Raw genomic sequence first — 16,293 nt, 5'->3', positions numbered from 1 at the left:
GAGATAAAAACATCCCCGCTGACTCATGGGAAATCCTAGCTTGGGAATGACCAAAACGGAGGAGGCTTATTTGGAAAGGCACCAAACACATTGAGAAAGTTCAATGGGAGCATACAGAGGTGGAGCTGAGGCGACGAAGAGAGCGCACAAACCTCCAAACAACTCATTTGCCTGAACCTTCAAACACCACTTGCCCTGTATGTGGCAGAATCCACAGATCACATATTGGACTCATCAGCTATCCCTGAGACCATCGAACCATCCCTGAACCAACTGAATCATCCCCGAACATGTTGAAAAAGAGCGGAAGCAAATCATCCTTAATCCCAAGGGAATGCCAAGAAGATGACGACACTTCAAAAGCACATCATTCGTTGTAAAGTGTCTTGGGATTTCCTGAGGTCATGAAAGGCATTTACACAAATGCAAGTCTTTCTTTTGGATCAACAGATCAGTTCATCACTTTCATCAACTGCAGTTTCTTTTGGATAACGTATGCCATAACAAAACAAAACTGTTATCTTGGATTTGACTGGGAAAAGCAAGTTACTATATAATTCATGGATGTGCTTCAATAGAAATCTTAGTATCATTGCTCAGCATTGAAGTTTTAACACCATGGAATTTGAAAAATGAGCAAATAACTTTCAGTTTCTGCAATGGATTTGTGGGACTCTGAAATACATGTCCACTGCACTATTTTTACACAAAACAAATGGAGTGAGTGTAATTCAGGTACCTTTTCTATGTCCAAGATTTTGTCTTGCATCTCTTTGAGGGCACATTGCGATTCTGCTTCTCTTAACCTTGCCTGCACTAGCTCAGTCTCCAATTGTAGAACAAAATCCTCACTGTAGCGTGGGTTGCATTTATGCTACAAAAGAACACAGCATTATAAAAATACATCAGTGCTGGTGTTTGAAATTCATTAACCCAATGCCCAATTTTACATAGAAGTATTTATATTGTAAAATTACTTGGGAACAGGAGTTAAGCAGGCTAAATAACAACTATGAAAGCTTTGATCAAAGCTTTAAAATCTAGTATTAGGTAGCAGTAATGGCAATAATTAAATTGTGTTAATCAATAAATAATTAAAACTACAGTTTAGTAAACACAAACTATATAAAAGATAAAGAAAACTGCTATAAACAGATCTATCTACACTGGATTTTTCAAATTAAGGACGAAGATCTTATCGCACAAAATACATATTTCACTAGTGTAGGTTGTGTCCCAATAAAATGCCATTATTGTTTTCAAATATTTAGCAGTGTATCTGCACCATTGTACTCTAAGTTTAATCTCCTTTTATTTTCACATAAAAGTAGATGCATTACACGAAGTGTGTATAAATTACAAAATGCAAAATACCTAATGTACTGTATGCAATAGTCAAGGTTTACTACCCATGCATTCTCAATACAGCTTTACCTTGCACACCAGCTATTCAGATACAGCACACAGAGTTGCATGCACCACATATATTGTATGTATGTACATCCAACTGAGGCATCGACAAACAAACAAAAATGTGGATGGACATTTAAAACACAATTTTTTCAGACAGTGATCAATGGCTCTCAACTAAAATGGTCAAGTCACCAAAATCTAAACTTTAGTTACTTGGCTTAATTTTTATTAGCAGTTACAATAATCAAACCACATTTTGAATGGCCAAGAAAAAGTTTCAACTCATGTTACACAATTCAGATTATGTAAATAGCTATTTCTTAATGCGTGAACCAAGATTGTATTGACAGACCATTTGACAGACATTATGCTTAAGCCCAAGCCTGTCCACTGGTTTGTCTGTACATGATCCGTCTCTACACCATTAGGTAAGAGTCCAAAGCTTTCACTAACTATTCCTTCTCTTCTTCAGAGGCAGGATAGAGCAAGGAGTTTTCCATTCTCTGCAGTTATCACTAAACCATTAGAGAACCTGGGGCCAAGTGGCCAGAATTTTTCTGTCGGCAAGTTGGGGGTGGGGCCCGCTCGCCGACGTGAAAATGACACGGGATGACGTCAAGGGGGGGGGAACCAATTGATGCCATTGACAGGATAATTAAGCCAATTAAAGGCCCTGTCCGTCCAACCTTAAGGCTGGCGGGCAGGCCGGGAGCCCCAGCGGGCTTCTGAAGAAACACGAAATCTCAACCACTGGCGGGATGAGGTTTCATGTCTGTTTTTTAAAATTTTTAACATGTCCCATCTCGTGTGACATTGTCACATGCAGGGGACATTTTTTTATTTTTCTACTTTTTAAGTTCATAAAACTTTCAGCACTCTTCCTGAAACAGCACTTAATCTCAGGGAGATGTGCGCTCTTTTGCGCACATGCGCGAAACAGCACACTTTGACAGTTGGGGAATCCCACCACCACCCCCACCCCCACACAGGAAGCGCATAGTGCTTCCTGTTGGGCAGACCACTGGATGGGCCTTAATTGGCCCGCCCACTCAAAATGGCAGCGGGGCCCGAACTCCGCCGCCGAGCCGGTGGGGCCTGCCCGCCCATCAAGGGCGAAATTCTGCCCATGGAGTTTCACAGGGTTGGTTCTCTAAGTCAAAGAGCCCATAGCAACTGTATGAAAATACACTATAACAACTTAGCAACATCAACAAACAAATTAAATCAAGGACAAAAGGTAATCCATAAAAACAACTGATGAGGCAAGCTATTATTATTCCCTGCAAGCTTTAGATCTTTCAAACAGTATATTACATCAATTATCAAGTGTATAAATGAGATAGATTTACTAAATACTAATTACTGATAACTTTGAACAAGAACAGGCCATTTTAACCCCTTGGGCCTGTTCTGCCATTCATGGTTGATCTGCAGCTTAACTCTATATACCTGCCTCTGCGCTATGTCCCTTAATGCCTTTGGCTAAGTAAATCTATTAGGCTCAGATTTAAACTAAATTCATCAGCATCAATTGTAATTTGAAGAGTTCTAAACTTCTACCACCCTTTGTATAATTTCATTCCTGAAGGGTCGAACTCTAATTTTTAGACAATGCCCCCTAGTCCTGCACTCACTAACCAGTGGAAATAGTTTCTCTCAATCTATCCCATCTGTTCCCCTTAATATCTTGAAAACTTCCATTGAATCACTCTTAACATTCTAAAAATTCCAAAGAATACAGCATTAGTTTGTGTAAACTCTCCTCGTAATTTAACCTTTGGAGTTCAGGTATAATTTTGATAAATCTAAACTGCACTTCAAACCCAATATATCCTTCCTAAGTTGTGATAATTACTGATCTCAGGGCCCCAGGTGTGGTCTAGCCAGGACTTTGTATAAATGGAACACATTTGCTACCTCCTTGTATTCTAATTCTCTAATATAAAAACCAGCATCCCATTAGCTTTTTGATTATCTTCTGCACCTGCACAAGATATTCAAATGATCTAAAAACAGAAAATGCTGGAAAATCTCAGCATGTCTGGCAGCATCTGTGGAGAAAGGAACAGAGTTAACGTTGAGTCCAATATGACTCTTCATCAGTACTTCAGAACCCGAAACGTTAACTCTGTTCCTGTCTCCACAGATGCTGCCAGGCCTGCTGAGTTTTTCCTGCATTTTCTGTTTTTATTTCAGATTTCCAGCATCCACAGTGTTCTGTTTTTATTTTAAACATCTATTACCTGAACCCCTAAGTCTCTTTGGACTTCCACTGCTTCTAGATTTTCACCATTTAAATAATACCCTGTTCTATCCTCTTTTAGATGCTAAGTGGATGACCTCATACTAGTCTACATTGAAATCCATTTCCAAAGTTTTGGCCTTTCACTTCATCTAACATTATCTCTAATTCTATGCTTCCATTTACACTGCTTATATAATGCTACCTATTTTTGTATCATTGGGAAATTTGGATATGTGGCTTTCTATTCCATCATCTAAGTCATTAACAAATATGCTAAATAGATTCTTGCAAGACACAACTAGTCACATCCTGCCAATTACAGTGCCTGGCCATTATCCCTATCATTTCCCTTCAATGCCGTGAGTTTTAACTTTAACTTATGAGGGACTTATATCAAATGCCTTTCGGAAGGCCAGGTAAGTAACATCTATAGACATTCCCCTGTACTTCACCTTAGTCACCTCTTCAAAAAACTCAAGAGGTACATCAGGCATGACCTACCCTTAACAAATCCATGCTGATGTAAATGTTAAGCTGACCAGAGAATAAGTTGAATTTACTTACTAATTACAATTACTGAGAAAATATTCTATAAAGTACTGAGCCCTCGTACCTTGAACATGATGTGGCATTTTAGCTTTAGCCCTAGATAATGTGAGGAAGTGTGAGCTTATTCACTTTGGTATTAAGAGCAGAAAAGCAGAACATTTTTAAAAAGCTATGAAACTTTCAAATGTTGAGAGAGACTTGGGTATGCTCATACAAGGAACACAAAGTTAGCTTGCCAACAATTAGGAAGGCAAATAGCATGTTTGCCTTTATTACAATGGAACTGGAATACAAGAAGAAAGAAGTCTTGCTACAAATATGAAAGGCTTTGGTGAGACAACTCTTAAGTACTCTACACAGTTTTGGTTTCCATATCTAAGGAAGGATATACTTGGCTTTGGAGGCAGTACAGCAAAGGTCACTAGATTGGTTCCTGCAACGAGACAGGGCATATTGTCTTTGGACTTTAGAGGTATGGAAGATGATCTCATTGAAACAATCAAGATTCTGGAGGGGGTTGACATAACAGGCACAACTGTTGTTTCCCCCAACTAGGGTATCTGGAACATGGGGGCAAAGTCTCAGGATAACAGATTAATTATTTAGGACTGAGATAAGAAGAAATTTCTTCATTTAAAGGATTGTGAATATACAGAGTGTTTTAGATGCTCCATCGAGTATATTTAAAGCTGGGACAGATAGATTTTTGATCTCAGGAAATCCAGGGATATAGGGAGAGGGCAGGAAAACAAAGTTGAAGCAAAAGATCAGCCATGATCATACTGAATGGCAAAGCAGGCTCGAGGGACCATATGCTCCATTCCTGCTCCTATTTCTTACGTTCTTATGCAGACTGCATTCAAATAAGACTAGGTATCTCCTCAACCTTACTCATAATTTCTCTAATCAGTTCATGTGCTGGAGAAAATTAGTTACACAAGGACATCTGTTTTTTAACTTCCCAAAATGAAAATTTGCATTAGTGGATTTTTGTGAATCACTTGTTCATCTTAGGAATCAATATATATGTTTTTCTTAAAGAAGTGAATATTCTTTCGTATTTTATGCTTTGTTTAGTAATTTTCCCATGTTTTTAATTACATAAGTTGAACATAATATTTAAAATATACTGTCAAACAAAATTGCTTTATAACCCATCGCCTTTGAAACACAATTCAGATATTCTCCAAACACAGGTTTGAAAATTAATCACTGCATGATTCTTTCCATCAAATTGCAAGCCATACAATTTTTCAAATACATTTAATACACGCCTAGATACACAGACTATAATTCAATCAGCAGGTCTAACTTCAGTCAAACCACAGAGAACAAAACCAGCTAGCTCATGAAATTATACTGATGAATACAGGGACAAGCGTGATTGCCATTAATGCAAAATATTGTCACAGGGAATGAAAAGAAGCAAGTTTATTCTAAAAAGAAAACAAAAAGCTTAGTGCATATAGCACATCATATGCTGGAAATTCTCAATTGCAAAATTGCCTTTATGACTATAGCTATCTCAAACTGGTATTTGTACTGTGTGATGCACAGCTGATAAATTAAAGTTACAACGCCAGATGCACCTTGCATTGGGCCATAGAAAGTTCAGCGACAAAGGACCATGGCGCATAAGTGTCTAAGATCCACTTCCCAGAGGTCTAATTCTTCATGCGAGACATTTATAAAATTGCTAGGAAGTTTCACTTTTGTGCACCTGGAGTCAGATTGACAATCTCCCCCAAAGTTTTTTACAATTTGAACATGACAAAACATTATGCTGCAGTGAGAATGAGAGTATGATTCATGTGGAGGAAAACACCAGTACATGCTTCATGGGCTGAATGACTTGTTTGTGTGCTGCAATATTCTATGACATGGTCCTCAAGCTACCTAGCCAACCATTGTCTGTGTTGTTCTGTTCAGAGTAATTCTGGTAGGACACATTTATCATAATAAGGTGAATTTAATTTGTCTTTAAGGAACTGCAGAAATATAGTAGCCCCTCAATAGAAGTGTGTGCATGGATGTCAAATAAGGATATGATCAGGCTTAGCTGTGATATTCCTAGTTGACTAGAAGATACACACAAAATTGCCAAATCACTGAGGTAGTGAAAATAACTCATACCAGTGGAATTATCTTTAAGGTGAGGGTGGGGGTGGGGGGGTGCGGTGTGTGTGTGTGTGTTGGTGGTGGTGGTGGTGAAGGAAGTACATTAAAAATAATGTAAGAATGCTGTAGGGACTGAAATGTTTGTAGAATCAGTCATAATGGAACAGTGGCCTTTAAAAGATGTTTTGTCTATTGACGTCAATTGTACAATTTTGGGCATTATTAGGCTTTAACCACAGAGATGTGTTTGCTGTGCAAGTAATCATCTAGTCTTATTTGATTTAAAATCTAACTTTAGACACTCTTCAGATTAAAAATATTGTCAACTTTCATCAGAGCATTGGTCTTTCATTCGTTACAGATGCAGCCCCAATGCAGTCTTAAACCAACACACCCCAACCACTAAATTCATTTCCCTTTTTTTGGATTCCATCCGCCTTTACATCCACTATGAACCAGGTTCTTTACAATGTTGGTGGTCTCATCTGATCCTGAACTGAACTTCTGTTACTGTACCTTCTACCTCACAAACAGCGTTGACTTCCAACTCCAGTCTTGATTATTCCAATGTTCTCCTAATCGCCTTCCATAAACCTGAGCTCATCAAAACTCTGGCTCCATGTATAAATTCTACTCATTCATTTCACCTCTGCTTAGGTGACTTGCACTCAAGGCTTCAAATTTAAAATTCTTATCCTAATGTTCAAATCCCTTCATGGTTTCACCCATCCCTATTTCTGTAACTACCTCCAGCCATAAAGCCCTCCCAAGAATTGTGTTCCTACAACTCTGAACTCTGGTGCATCCATCTGCATCACTCCACCATTATCTGTTGTGCCTTTCGTCATCCAGGCCCCAAACCTCTGGAATTCCCTCCTAATTCCCTCTGCCCCTCTCTCACCTCTTAAGAATCACTTTAAAACCAATCTTTATAACCAAGTTATTAGTCACATCTTAATGTCGCCTTTTTGATTCAGTGTCAATTTTTGTCTAATTACACTTCCATGAAACACCTTGGGAGATTTTTCTGAATTGAACTGAAGATGTTTCATAAATACAAGTTGTTGTTGGTGCAACTGTGTCACAGCTTTCAGACTGTGGATGCCATTACTTAATTCAAGGATTTCTTCCATCAAGTGTCCCACTATTTTCCAAGCATTATTTGCCCACTGCTGTTGGCACTTTCTGGATAGATCAACTAATTATCACCCGGCACTCAGCATCAAATAGCTGAAAATAAAATGGTAAATTTCATGAAAAAAGTATAAATCTCGTGTGCATAAACCTGTAATAGATGTCAATCATACTCAAGTTGTCAAATATCTGCAGGTGGGCCAATTTCTCAAAACAAATAATTGTAATTCATCCTCATTGTGCAGCATAGTTTCAGGCTGCCATCCAAAAAGCAAATGGAACACATATAATGCTTAAAAGGCAGTCACAAGTGGTGCACAGGGAGGAAAGAATTGGGAGGGGCTGATCCTGCATCAGTGCCATATTGTGCTGCATTCAGCACTTGGTGAGTGTCTACAGGTGCAAGGGAACAAGTCAACATTGTTAAAGCACATGTTTGGACAAACAAATTATTGGGACAGTTTAAAATAACAAATCTGGATCCGCTAACTAATCCGGAAGTAAGATTCAAACACTGCTTGCTTTTATGGCTTTTAAAGTATCCAAAACTTCAGCTGCAAAGCTAAATGATTTTTAAATTCAGATCGTAACCATAGCAGCCAGCAGTATCTGTAATCAATCATACAAAGTTACAACAAAAATTTATAGTGAGTCTGTGTACTAGGGGGTCTTTTGATTCAATATTATTGAAAAGGGTGACTTGTTGAATTTTTCATCTTGCAATCGTCAGGACAAACTCAATAATGCCAACTTTCAAATGATCACAACAATTTTTAGTACAGGAGAAGAAAAGGTGCTGATTGGTTGGCAAGTCGACTCTGATTGGCTGAGGTATTGCCATGGAGAAAGCAGTGGGAAACCATAGGCTCTCCAAGCTCCCAGATATTTCAAAAGAGGTGCAAGGCTTGAACATATTCCTTTTGTAGAGAATGAGTCTCTGTATGTTGCTTCAAGCAAGCATAAATGAGCCACATTACAGGCTCAACTGATTACCCTAAATGATTGGTTAGTGCAGCTGTTAGCACACGTTTCAGCAACAAGTTTCAGCAACATGACTCTTTTCTGCAGTATTCAAGTTCTGTACTACCAAGCGATGATTCAATTACTGCTTATAAGCTAACTGTTAAATCTTGCATAATAAGTTTATGAAAAGAATTATCAACATTAACTTAGAGAAGGAAGCAACAGATGCCATGTACTGAAGTTCTTTCACTCCTTTGCTCAAGTTTATTAGACTTAATTTTGATAACATCATTTATTTTGTTACTTCACTACAACTCTTGCCTTCAAATGCATTAATGTTTGTTCTTATGTTTAAAAAAAATAGCCAAATTTAAGGCCAAGGTGGGATATATACATTATTAAAATAAATCATAGTCAGAAACTCAATCCCACATTCAAGCAGCTTATTCAGATACAACTGCTACAAGCCTCAACTTTTAATATTTTCTCTATAGTCTCAGCCTGTCTACTTAGAAGCTTGATGACAATGTTTACAGTTGCTGAAAAAAACATGAGAGCTCAAGTAATTTTTTTTAAGTATAACTTACATACATCCAAGTCATTATGATGCAGGTCTACAGTAGACTGCTAGCATAAAATTATGGATTTTGTGCTAAACAACAAAAAGTGAGGAAATCTGGAAGAACTAGACTACTACAAGTACAGAATTGGCAACAAACACCTAAGGAAGAAAAGCATAAAATGTAATGTAAAATTATGTTCCATTACTGAATAAAAAAAAAACTTCAGAGTTGGAAATGAGACAAGATGGCATGAACAATAAGATGCAAACTAAGCAAATGAATTATAGGAAATAGATGATGCTGCTAGCCTCCTTACCCGTTGCTCTTGGAGCTCCCTGATGGCATCCTGAGCTTTCTCCAGCTTAGCACTAGCCTCATCACTTTGCTGTTTAAAGGTGGCCAGCTCCCGTTTAATGAGGTAGTTTTCCTCTGCCTCTTGTGCCCTTGTCACTTGTCCCTTAGGACACAATTGTGCAGGGAGTAAAGATTGGTGTGGGGGAGTAGTGAAAAATTTTCTATTTTACATTGGTAGATTAGTAACGCATCCCGGAGGACAAACATTAGATTATTTGAAGATCTTTTCCCCCAGAAATATACTGTTTAGCAATGTAAAGCACTTACCAAATTTTCTACATGCAATTCTGTTAAATATACATGTAGTAAGAATTAATGGCCTCGATTGAATTAGAAAACTTAGGAGTTAGTGAGGAGCTGCACATGCATTAAAATTACAAATACTCCTTCATTTATATAAAGGTTTAAAAATGTGCATCTGGAATGGTCATCTGTAAATAAAACTGACTTACTGAATAGGGTTACTATTTCTATGGACAATGGTTTTAATTTCAACTGGGCATTTATTCGATCAGTGACACTTCTTTACCCTTTATTAATTATTTCAAGTATTACTGAAATGTAATGAAATTGTGTAATTCAATTATTACTATTTTTTTTTGAGAGAGTAACCATTTTCCAGAAACACACAAGTCATCATTTCAAATCTTGTGCAATACAGGAAGAAACTGTAAACAGAAGTAAAGACAACAGTCTTTCTCAAGGGATGCAGCATTTATCCATATTACAAGACATGGATAGGATGAGGAACTGTACCTGGATCAATCTATCTGCCAAAGAAGCACTTTCCTACAAAAGGAAAAAATCCAGACAGATATAAGAGAAAGTCTAAGAAAACAATGAATATAAAAGAAGCAGTGATAAAATAAGCTGTAAAACTAATAGAAGAGAAACTGTATAAAACTTCTGGAAGGTGTTGTGCCCCGTTTAAATCACTCCTCCTGGAAATGATCCAAATCATTTTCATTATGACACTGAAATAATTCAAATTGTTTTCTTTTTGATACTTAAATTTATATATTACGTATGCTTAAAGGAGGCGGAGAGTGAATAAAAGCTCACATGACATGTCCTCTAGGAAGACTTCGGAAAAGTAGAGGTATTTGATCAGCAGTGGTCTCCAGCACATTATGTACGGAGGCGAATTGTACTTTGTATCATTAGGCTCATATTTAATAAAAAGCCATGCTATTGTTAGAAGCTATTATCTCAACTTTAGACTTCAAAAAAATGTAGTAGGAACAGGTGCTAGGAAACTTTCAATCAACCGAAGTTTGCCATAAAAATAAGTTTTATCATCTATATAGAACTTACACTGTTCTAATTAATTTGAACTACTGCACATTAGTACTCACAATTTTAGTTCTCCATTTTCCAATGCAGCTTATAAAACTAACCAAAGCAAAGAAGCATTCAGCAGATCAGACCCATCATGCTGCTACTTAGAGAAATGTATATTTTCACTTATTTTATAAATAAGCACCATTGAAATTCTACTGTAAGTTATAAACTAATCAGAATTTCAACAACATTGTATTTTGATGCATTCATCTTCTGTGCTTTAAATAGACTACTCATTTATCATCTACTATATTATGTAAATCATCTTATTATAAATCAGCTACCACATCTTAAAAGCATAGCTCACAGAATAGATCACTAAAGCAAGGCACAAATGAAGGCATTTAGTGCAATATTTCAGGTAGTTACACAAAATTAAGAGAAAATTAAACAGAAAACTTAGCACTAAATTGAAATGCATTAGTTGGCAAAGCCAGCCAAAATTTGCTGTGCAGAATATGACTTGTATCTATTTTGGTGGAACTTAGTTTTACATGTGCAATCATGTTCTATCCAAACCTAAGAGCAGCAAACAATAATGAAAGGCAATCAAGGTTTACAGTAAGTCAATTAGAAATGCTGACATTTCATCCAAGAAGAATAATTAATGACTCAAACCTTAAATAGCTTAACAGTTGAAATAAAACAAATGTTACGATAAATAACGAATGTACGCTTAATTACCTCTTGCACGTGAGCTGATAATTAAAGTCTTTTTTTTAAGTAAAGGTTCTGACTTGCTTGAGCAGCATTGTTTCTTTAGAATAATGCTCCACAGAGTTACAAGAATTCCAACTCAGTCGGAAATTGTGACAACTGAAAAGTTTTTATTAATTTACTTACTTAAGTTAGGTGGAACACACAAAAATGTACAAAATTGAGGCAAGTACAAATCAGTGTTATAACCATAAGCCCCAAATGACCGAAAATATAGTTGTCACTTAAAATCTCTACTTTGATTAACCAATTCCGACAGGACAGCTCAGCAAATCATTAGATTAAGCAAATATACACATTGTAAAAACTCATTAAATAACCTTGCCTAAGGAGTAAGCAAATGAATCCTTGTTAAAGAAATTAATAAGTTTCTTTCATTTGGTCTTTTATATTTAGACTAATATTAATTTTAAATTCCTTATTTTAAATTAGATTAGTTCTATTTATAATAGAGGGCGACATTTTACAGCCCTTCCCCCCCAGTGGGATGTTCCGTTCCCGCCAAAGTCAAAGGCATTTTGAATGGCTTGCCACATTTTACGGTCTCGGCCCTGTAAAACTCTACCCAGAGTTAAAAAATGTTGTGCATGTGTTGTTTTCCATAGTTGCTTCATACAAATTCATGTATAATTCCTTTCTTTAGAAAAATATGACTGAATGACGAGGAAAATAATTGTTGCAAGTCAAAAAGCACTGATCTGTTTAAAGACTACAGCATAAAGTGACATCACCCTTCCATGCGCAATTTTAACACAAGCTGAGTGAATTTCCAATATTGGCAGGCCACATGAGAAGAAAAGTGGAAGGGAGTGTTAAAAGAGGGGCTGGCAAAGTCCTGAAAAGGAGTGTCCTCTCACATTGTAAAAATGAACGGCAAAGGGGGATTTAAAGATGTTGGAAAATGCATTAAAAGATGACATTGGAGTGGCAACCCTGTACAGTAACGTTTGAATGTTAGGAAGCAAATCTATGTCCATGATTCGCTGTGCAGAGTGTTCAGCACAGTGGTGGAAGCAGCCGCGGTTTGTAGAAAAGTTGGCTTTTCACTCCAGTTTTTCTAATGCCTCTTTTAAACAGTCCATTACATAGCAGCATCAAGCAAGCCACCCGGCAATTATCTCAGATGAAGTGAGGGCAAAATGGATAAGCTTCAACCCAGCCACTTATTTTGCTACCATTACACTGTGATTTTTTGTTTTTTTCCTCCCCCCCACCCCCCCCCCCCCCCCCCCCCCCCCCCCCCCAAAAAAACAACAGGCAATCAGTAAGAAAAACCAAAGGCTTCTCAGTCTCAAAAATCTTCAATTTAAAGTTTCAATTCTCAAACATGGAATCTGCAATGACAACCAGGCCAGTGTACTGAAATGACCATAAAATCATCCTTTTTGCTCATCAGAATGAAAGTGCACCTAATACACTAGTGCTGTTGCCCAACCCCGCCACACCCCATATACTGCTAAAGAACACAAGATTGTTCCCAAGATGTATTTATTAAATCTATTATGTAACACATACCTCTTTGCTTAGTATTGATGTATAGCTGAGCCAAGCACTGTTAGTAAATAAGCCAGGCTATTTTGTTGGCTCCAAATCATCTTTGATCAGATAAGCAGGTGAAACATCTCCCACAGCAATCCATAGAATTTTTAATACAGGGTACAGTGTCTCAAAACCAACAGCCTCGGGACTGAGTCAATGCCAGGTTTTGGATCTTGCCAGCTTTCAGTTTGGGCCAAACCGGGCCAAACCAGGTGCGGTGCGGTCAAAGTCGCTCAGGCCACTTGGAGCACAGGAAAGGACTGGTGTGCGAAGCCGATGACTAAACCTGCACACAACCCCATTAATGCTGCACCTAGCTGAGCAAGTCAATAAATTATTTTACTCATTTAATAAAAATTCAAATTCATTCATGACCACTTATAAAAACGTCTGTTTTTTGGACATCTCTGGTTTCTGGATAGCTGGATTTGAGACAATGTACCTGTAAATGAACAAACTATCTCAGTTTTTAGCTTAAAATCTTGGATTCTCTATAACTCAATCTAATAGTACTCACCTTCTCCAAAGTTTCAATGCGCTGTTTCAGCAGTCGATTTTCTGTGCGTAACCTCTAAAAATGGGAAATACATTCTGAATAACATTACATATATCCTCCTCTTTTTAAAACAATGCTACTGAATGGAAAAGCTCTAGGTTTTAGCAAACATACAATCCAGATGATGCAAATCCATCTAGTTGTGCTTGCAGTTTTCATTATTTTTCGTTAAACAAAATACCATACCATTGCATTCTGTAGGCAAGGCTTACAGAAAAACCAAAAGCAGCTCTGTAGCAAGTGCAGCAACATCAACATCTTGCATCAGGAAAGAGAAAATTAATGTGGCTTAAAAATGGTAGGGGCAAGGTGCCTAATATTCAAAGATACAAAGTGATCAGAAAAGGTGGAGAAGGAAAAGGGGAGGTGGGCTGGCAGTACAGATTAGGGAAGGCAATGTACTGTTGACAAGAAGGGATGTCCTTGTCTTTTTTGGGGGGGGAGGGGTGCAAGAATAGCATCTATTTGGTTAGAGTTAAAAAGCAACAAAAAAAAACAATCACACTTCTGGGGATATTCTTCAGGGCCTAAGTTTTAGGCCTTCAAATAAAGATATAGAGGAGCAAGCCTGTAGGGAATTACAGATGTGGAAGAACTGTAGAGTGGTAATATTGGATGACTTTACCTAAATATCAATTGGGATAAGATTAAAGGGAAAGGAGGAGGAGGCATTCAGAGATGCCTTCAGGAAAACATTCTTGACCAGCATCTTCTCAGTCCAACTAGGGAGGAGACATTACTGGATCTGGTGCAGGGGAATGAGGTGGGCCAAGTAGACCAAGTACCTGTGGGAAAACACTTGGGTAAGCGTGATCGTTGTATAAGGTTTAGATTAGTAACGGAGAAAGGCAAGGAACAAACCGGAAGTAGAGTTCTAAATTGGAAGAGTGCTGACTTAAATGGGATGAGAGAGGATCGAGCTAGGGTAAAATGGAACCAAAGTTTGTCAGGAAAACTGTAATGGAACAGTAGCTGATATTGAACAAGAGGTGTTTCAGGCATAGACTAGATGCATGCTAACAAGAGGGAGGTAGAGAATATGATGAATCAAAGAAGAAAGTGTATGATGCATGTCAGGTGAATTCTTTATGGGAAAGCCAGGTCAAATACAGTAAGTTGAGAGGGGAAGTGAAGAGGAAAATATGACTGAAAGAGTGAATATGAGAATGGAGTGGCTGTTAACATTAAAGAGAATCTAAAAATCCCCTACTGTCATGTAAATAATAAGCAGATAGTAAGAGGCAGGGTGGGATCTATTAGGGACAAAGAAGGCAATATGTGATTAAGGGTGCAGGGCAAGGCTAGAATACCATGAGTACTTTATATCGGTAACAAAAACAAAAATATCTAGAAAATCTCAACAGTTCTGACAGCATCTGCGGAGAGGAATACAGTTAACGTTTCGAGTCCATATGACTTTTACTTTATATCGGTGTTTAGTGTGAAAGAGGATGCCAACAAAATATTGGTAGAAGTGGAGATGGCAAAGGGAATGGATGGGACTAAAATTGATAGGTAGGATGTACTGGAAAAGCTGGCTATGCTTAGAGTGGACAAGTCAGGATGGCTTGCATCCTGGGTTGCTAAAGCAAGTGGGGATGGAGATAGTGGTAGGGCTTGCCATAATCTTCCAATCTTCCCTAGGTCCAGGGGAGGTGCCAGAGGATTGGAAAGTGGCAAATGTGACACTTACATTGAAGAAAGTGGCAAATATGACACCCACATTGAAGAAAGTCTATGACATTCCTAGTAATTACAGGCTTGTCAGTTTAATATCAGTGGGGATAAGGTTTTGGAAACAAAAACCAGGGAAAAAATTAACAAGGTTTTGGAGACGTTTCAGTTAATTAAGGAAGCCAGCATGGATTTGTAGAAGGCAGAACATGCTTGACTAAGCTAACTGAATATTTTGTTAAAGTAACAGAAAGTTGATGAAAATAGTGCAGTGGATGTTGTCTATATGAGTTTTAAGAAAGCATTTGACAAAGTACCACATAAAAGGCTAGTTAACACAATTGAGGCTCATGGAATATGGAGGCCAGTGTCAATTTGGGTTAAAAAAATGGCTTAAGGACAGAAAACAAAAGCATAAATGGTTGGTTTTCAGACTGGAGAATGGTAGACAGTGGTGCTCCCCAAGGGTCACTGCTAGGACCTATAATTGTTTTGATATATTACATATAGATATATACAAACGTGACTTGGATACCGCAATAGTGTAACATTTTAAAATTTGCCAATGATACCAAACCTGAAGGTGTGACAATCAACTGCACAGGACATATATGCTCATTCTGCTAGCCATCTAAGTGGCAGATGGAACTTAATACAGAGAAGTGTGAGATGATGCATTTTGGCAGAAGGGATAGTGAGAAGCAATAAAGACTTAATGCAGAGTTCTAAAGAGAGTACAGGGACCTGGGTGCGTTGATCTTTCATATTGAAAGTATAAAACAAAGCATATGGGATCTTGGACTTCAGAAAGAGAGGTACTGAGTGCAAAAGCAGCACTTTCATAAAGCTCTGCTTAGGCCACATCTAGAGTTTTGCGTCCAGATCTGGCCAGTTTAGGAGGGATGTAAAGATCCTTGAAAGGGTGCAGAGGAGATTTATCAGAGTCGTCACAAAGATGAGGGAATTTAGTTACAAGGTTAGGTTAGTTGTGCTTTGTGGAGCAAAGGAAATTGAAGGGAGATCTGACAGGTGTACAAGATTATGACAGATTTAGTTAGAGAAATAAAGCTGTTCCCATTAACTGATGGTACAAGGGCTAGGAGACACAGATTTAAGGTTTTGGGCAA

At 37.9% G+C, this 16,293-nt stretch overlaps 1 protein-coding gene across 13 annotated transcripts in view; it reads right to left on the bottom strand.

Annotated features, from left to right (window-relative positions):
• Window positions 1-16,293, bottom strand: part of evi5a (ecotropic viral integration site 5a) — a 312,699-nt gene that overhangs the window by 185,843 nt on the left and 110,563 nt on the right. For 9 of the 13 annotated variants that reach the window (XM_041207864.1, XM_041207860.1, XM_041207861.1 and 6 more), the window contains 4 exons: window positions 13,454-13,507; window positions 10,096-10,128; window positions 9,302-9,442; window positions 740-874 (listed from right to left, as the gene is read on the bottom strand). In XM_041207864.1, the coding sequence (XP_041063798.1) occupies window positions 740-874; window positions 9,302-9,442; window positions 10,096-10,128; window positions 13,454-13,507 (363 nt within the window). The remainder of the gene's footprint in view (window positions 1-739; window positions 875-9,301; window positions 9,443-10,095; window positions 10,129-13,453; window positions 13,508-16,293) is intronic. The other 4 variants (XM_041207862.1, XM_041207866.1, XM_041207863.1 and 1 more) reach the window with 2 other exon arrangements.

This window comes from Carcharodon carcharias, chromosome 16, assembly GCF_017639515.1.
Source record: "Carcharodon carcharias isolate sCarCar2 chromosome 16, sCarCar2.pri, whole genome shotgun sequence".
NCBI lineage: Eukaryota > Metazoa > Chordata > Chondrichthyes > Lamniformes > Lamnidae > Carcharodon > Carcharodon carcharias.
This window is presented reverse-complemented; position numbering and strand designations above follow the sequence as displayed.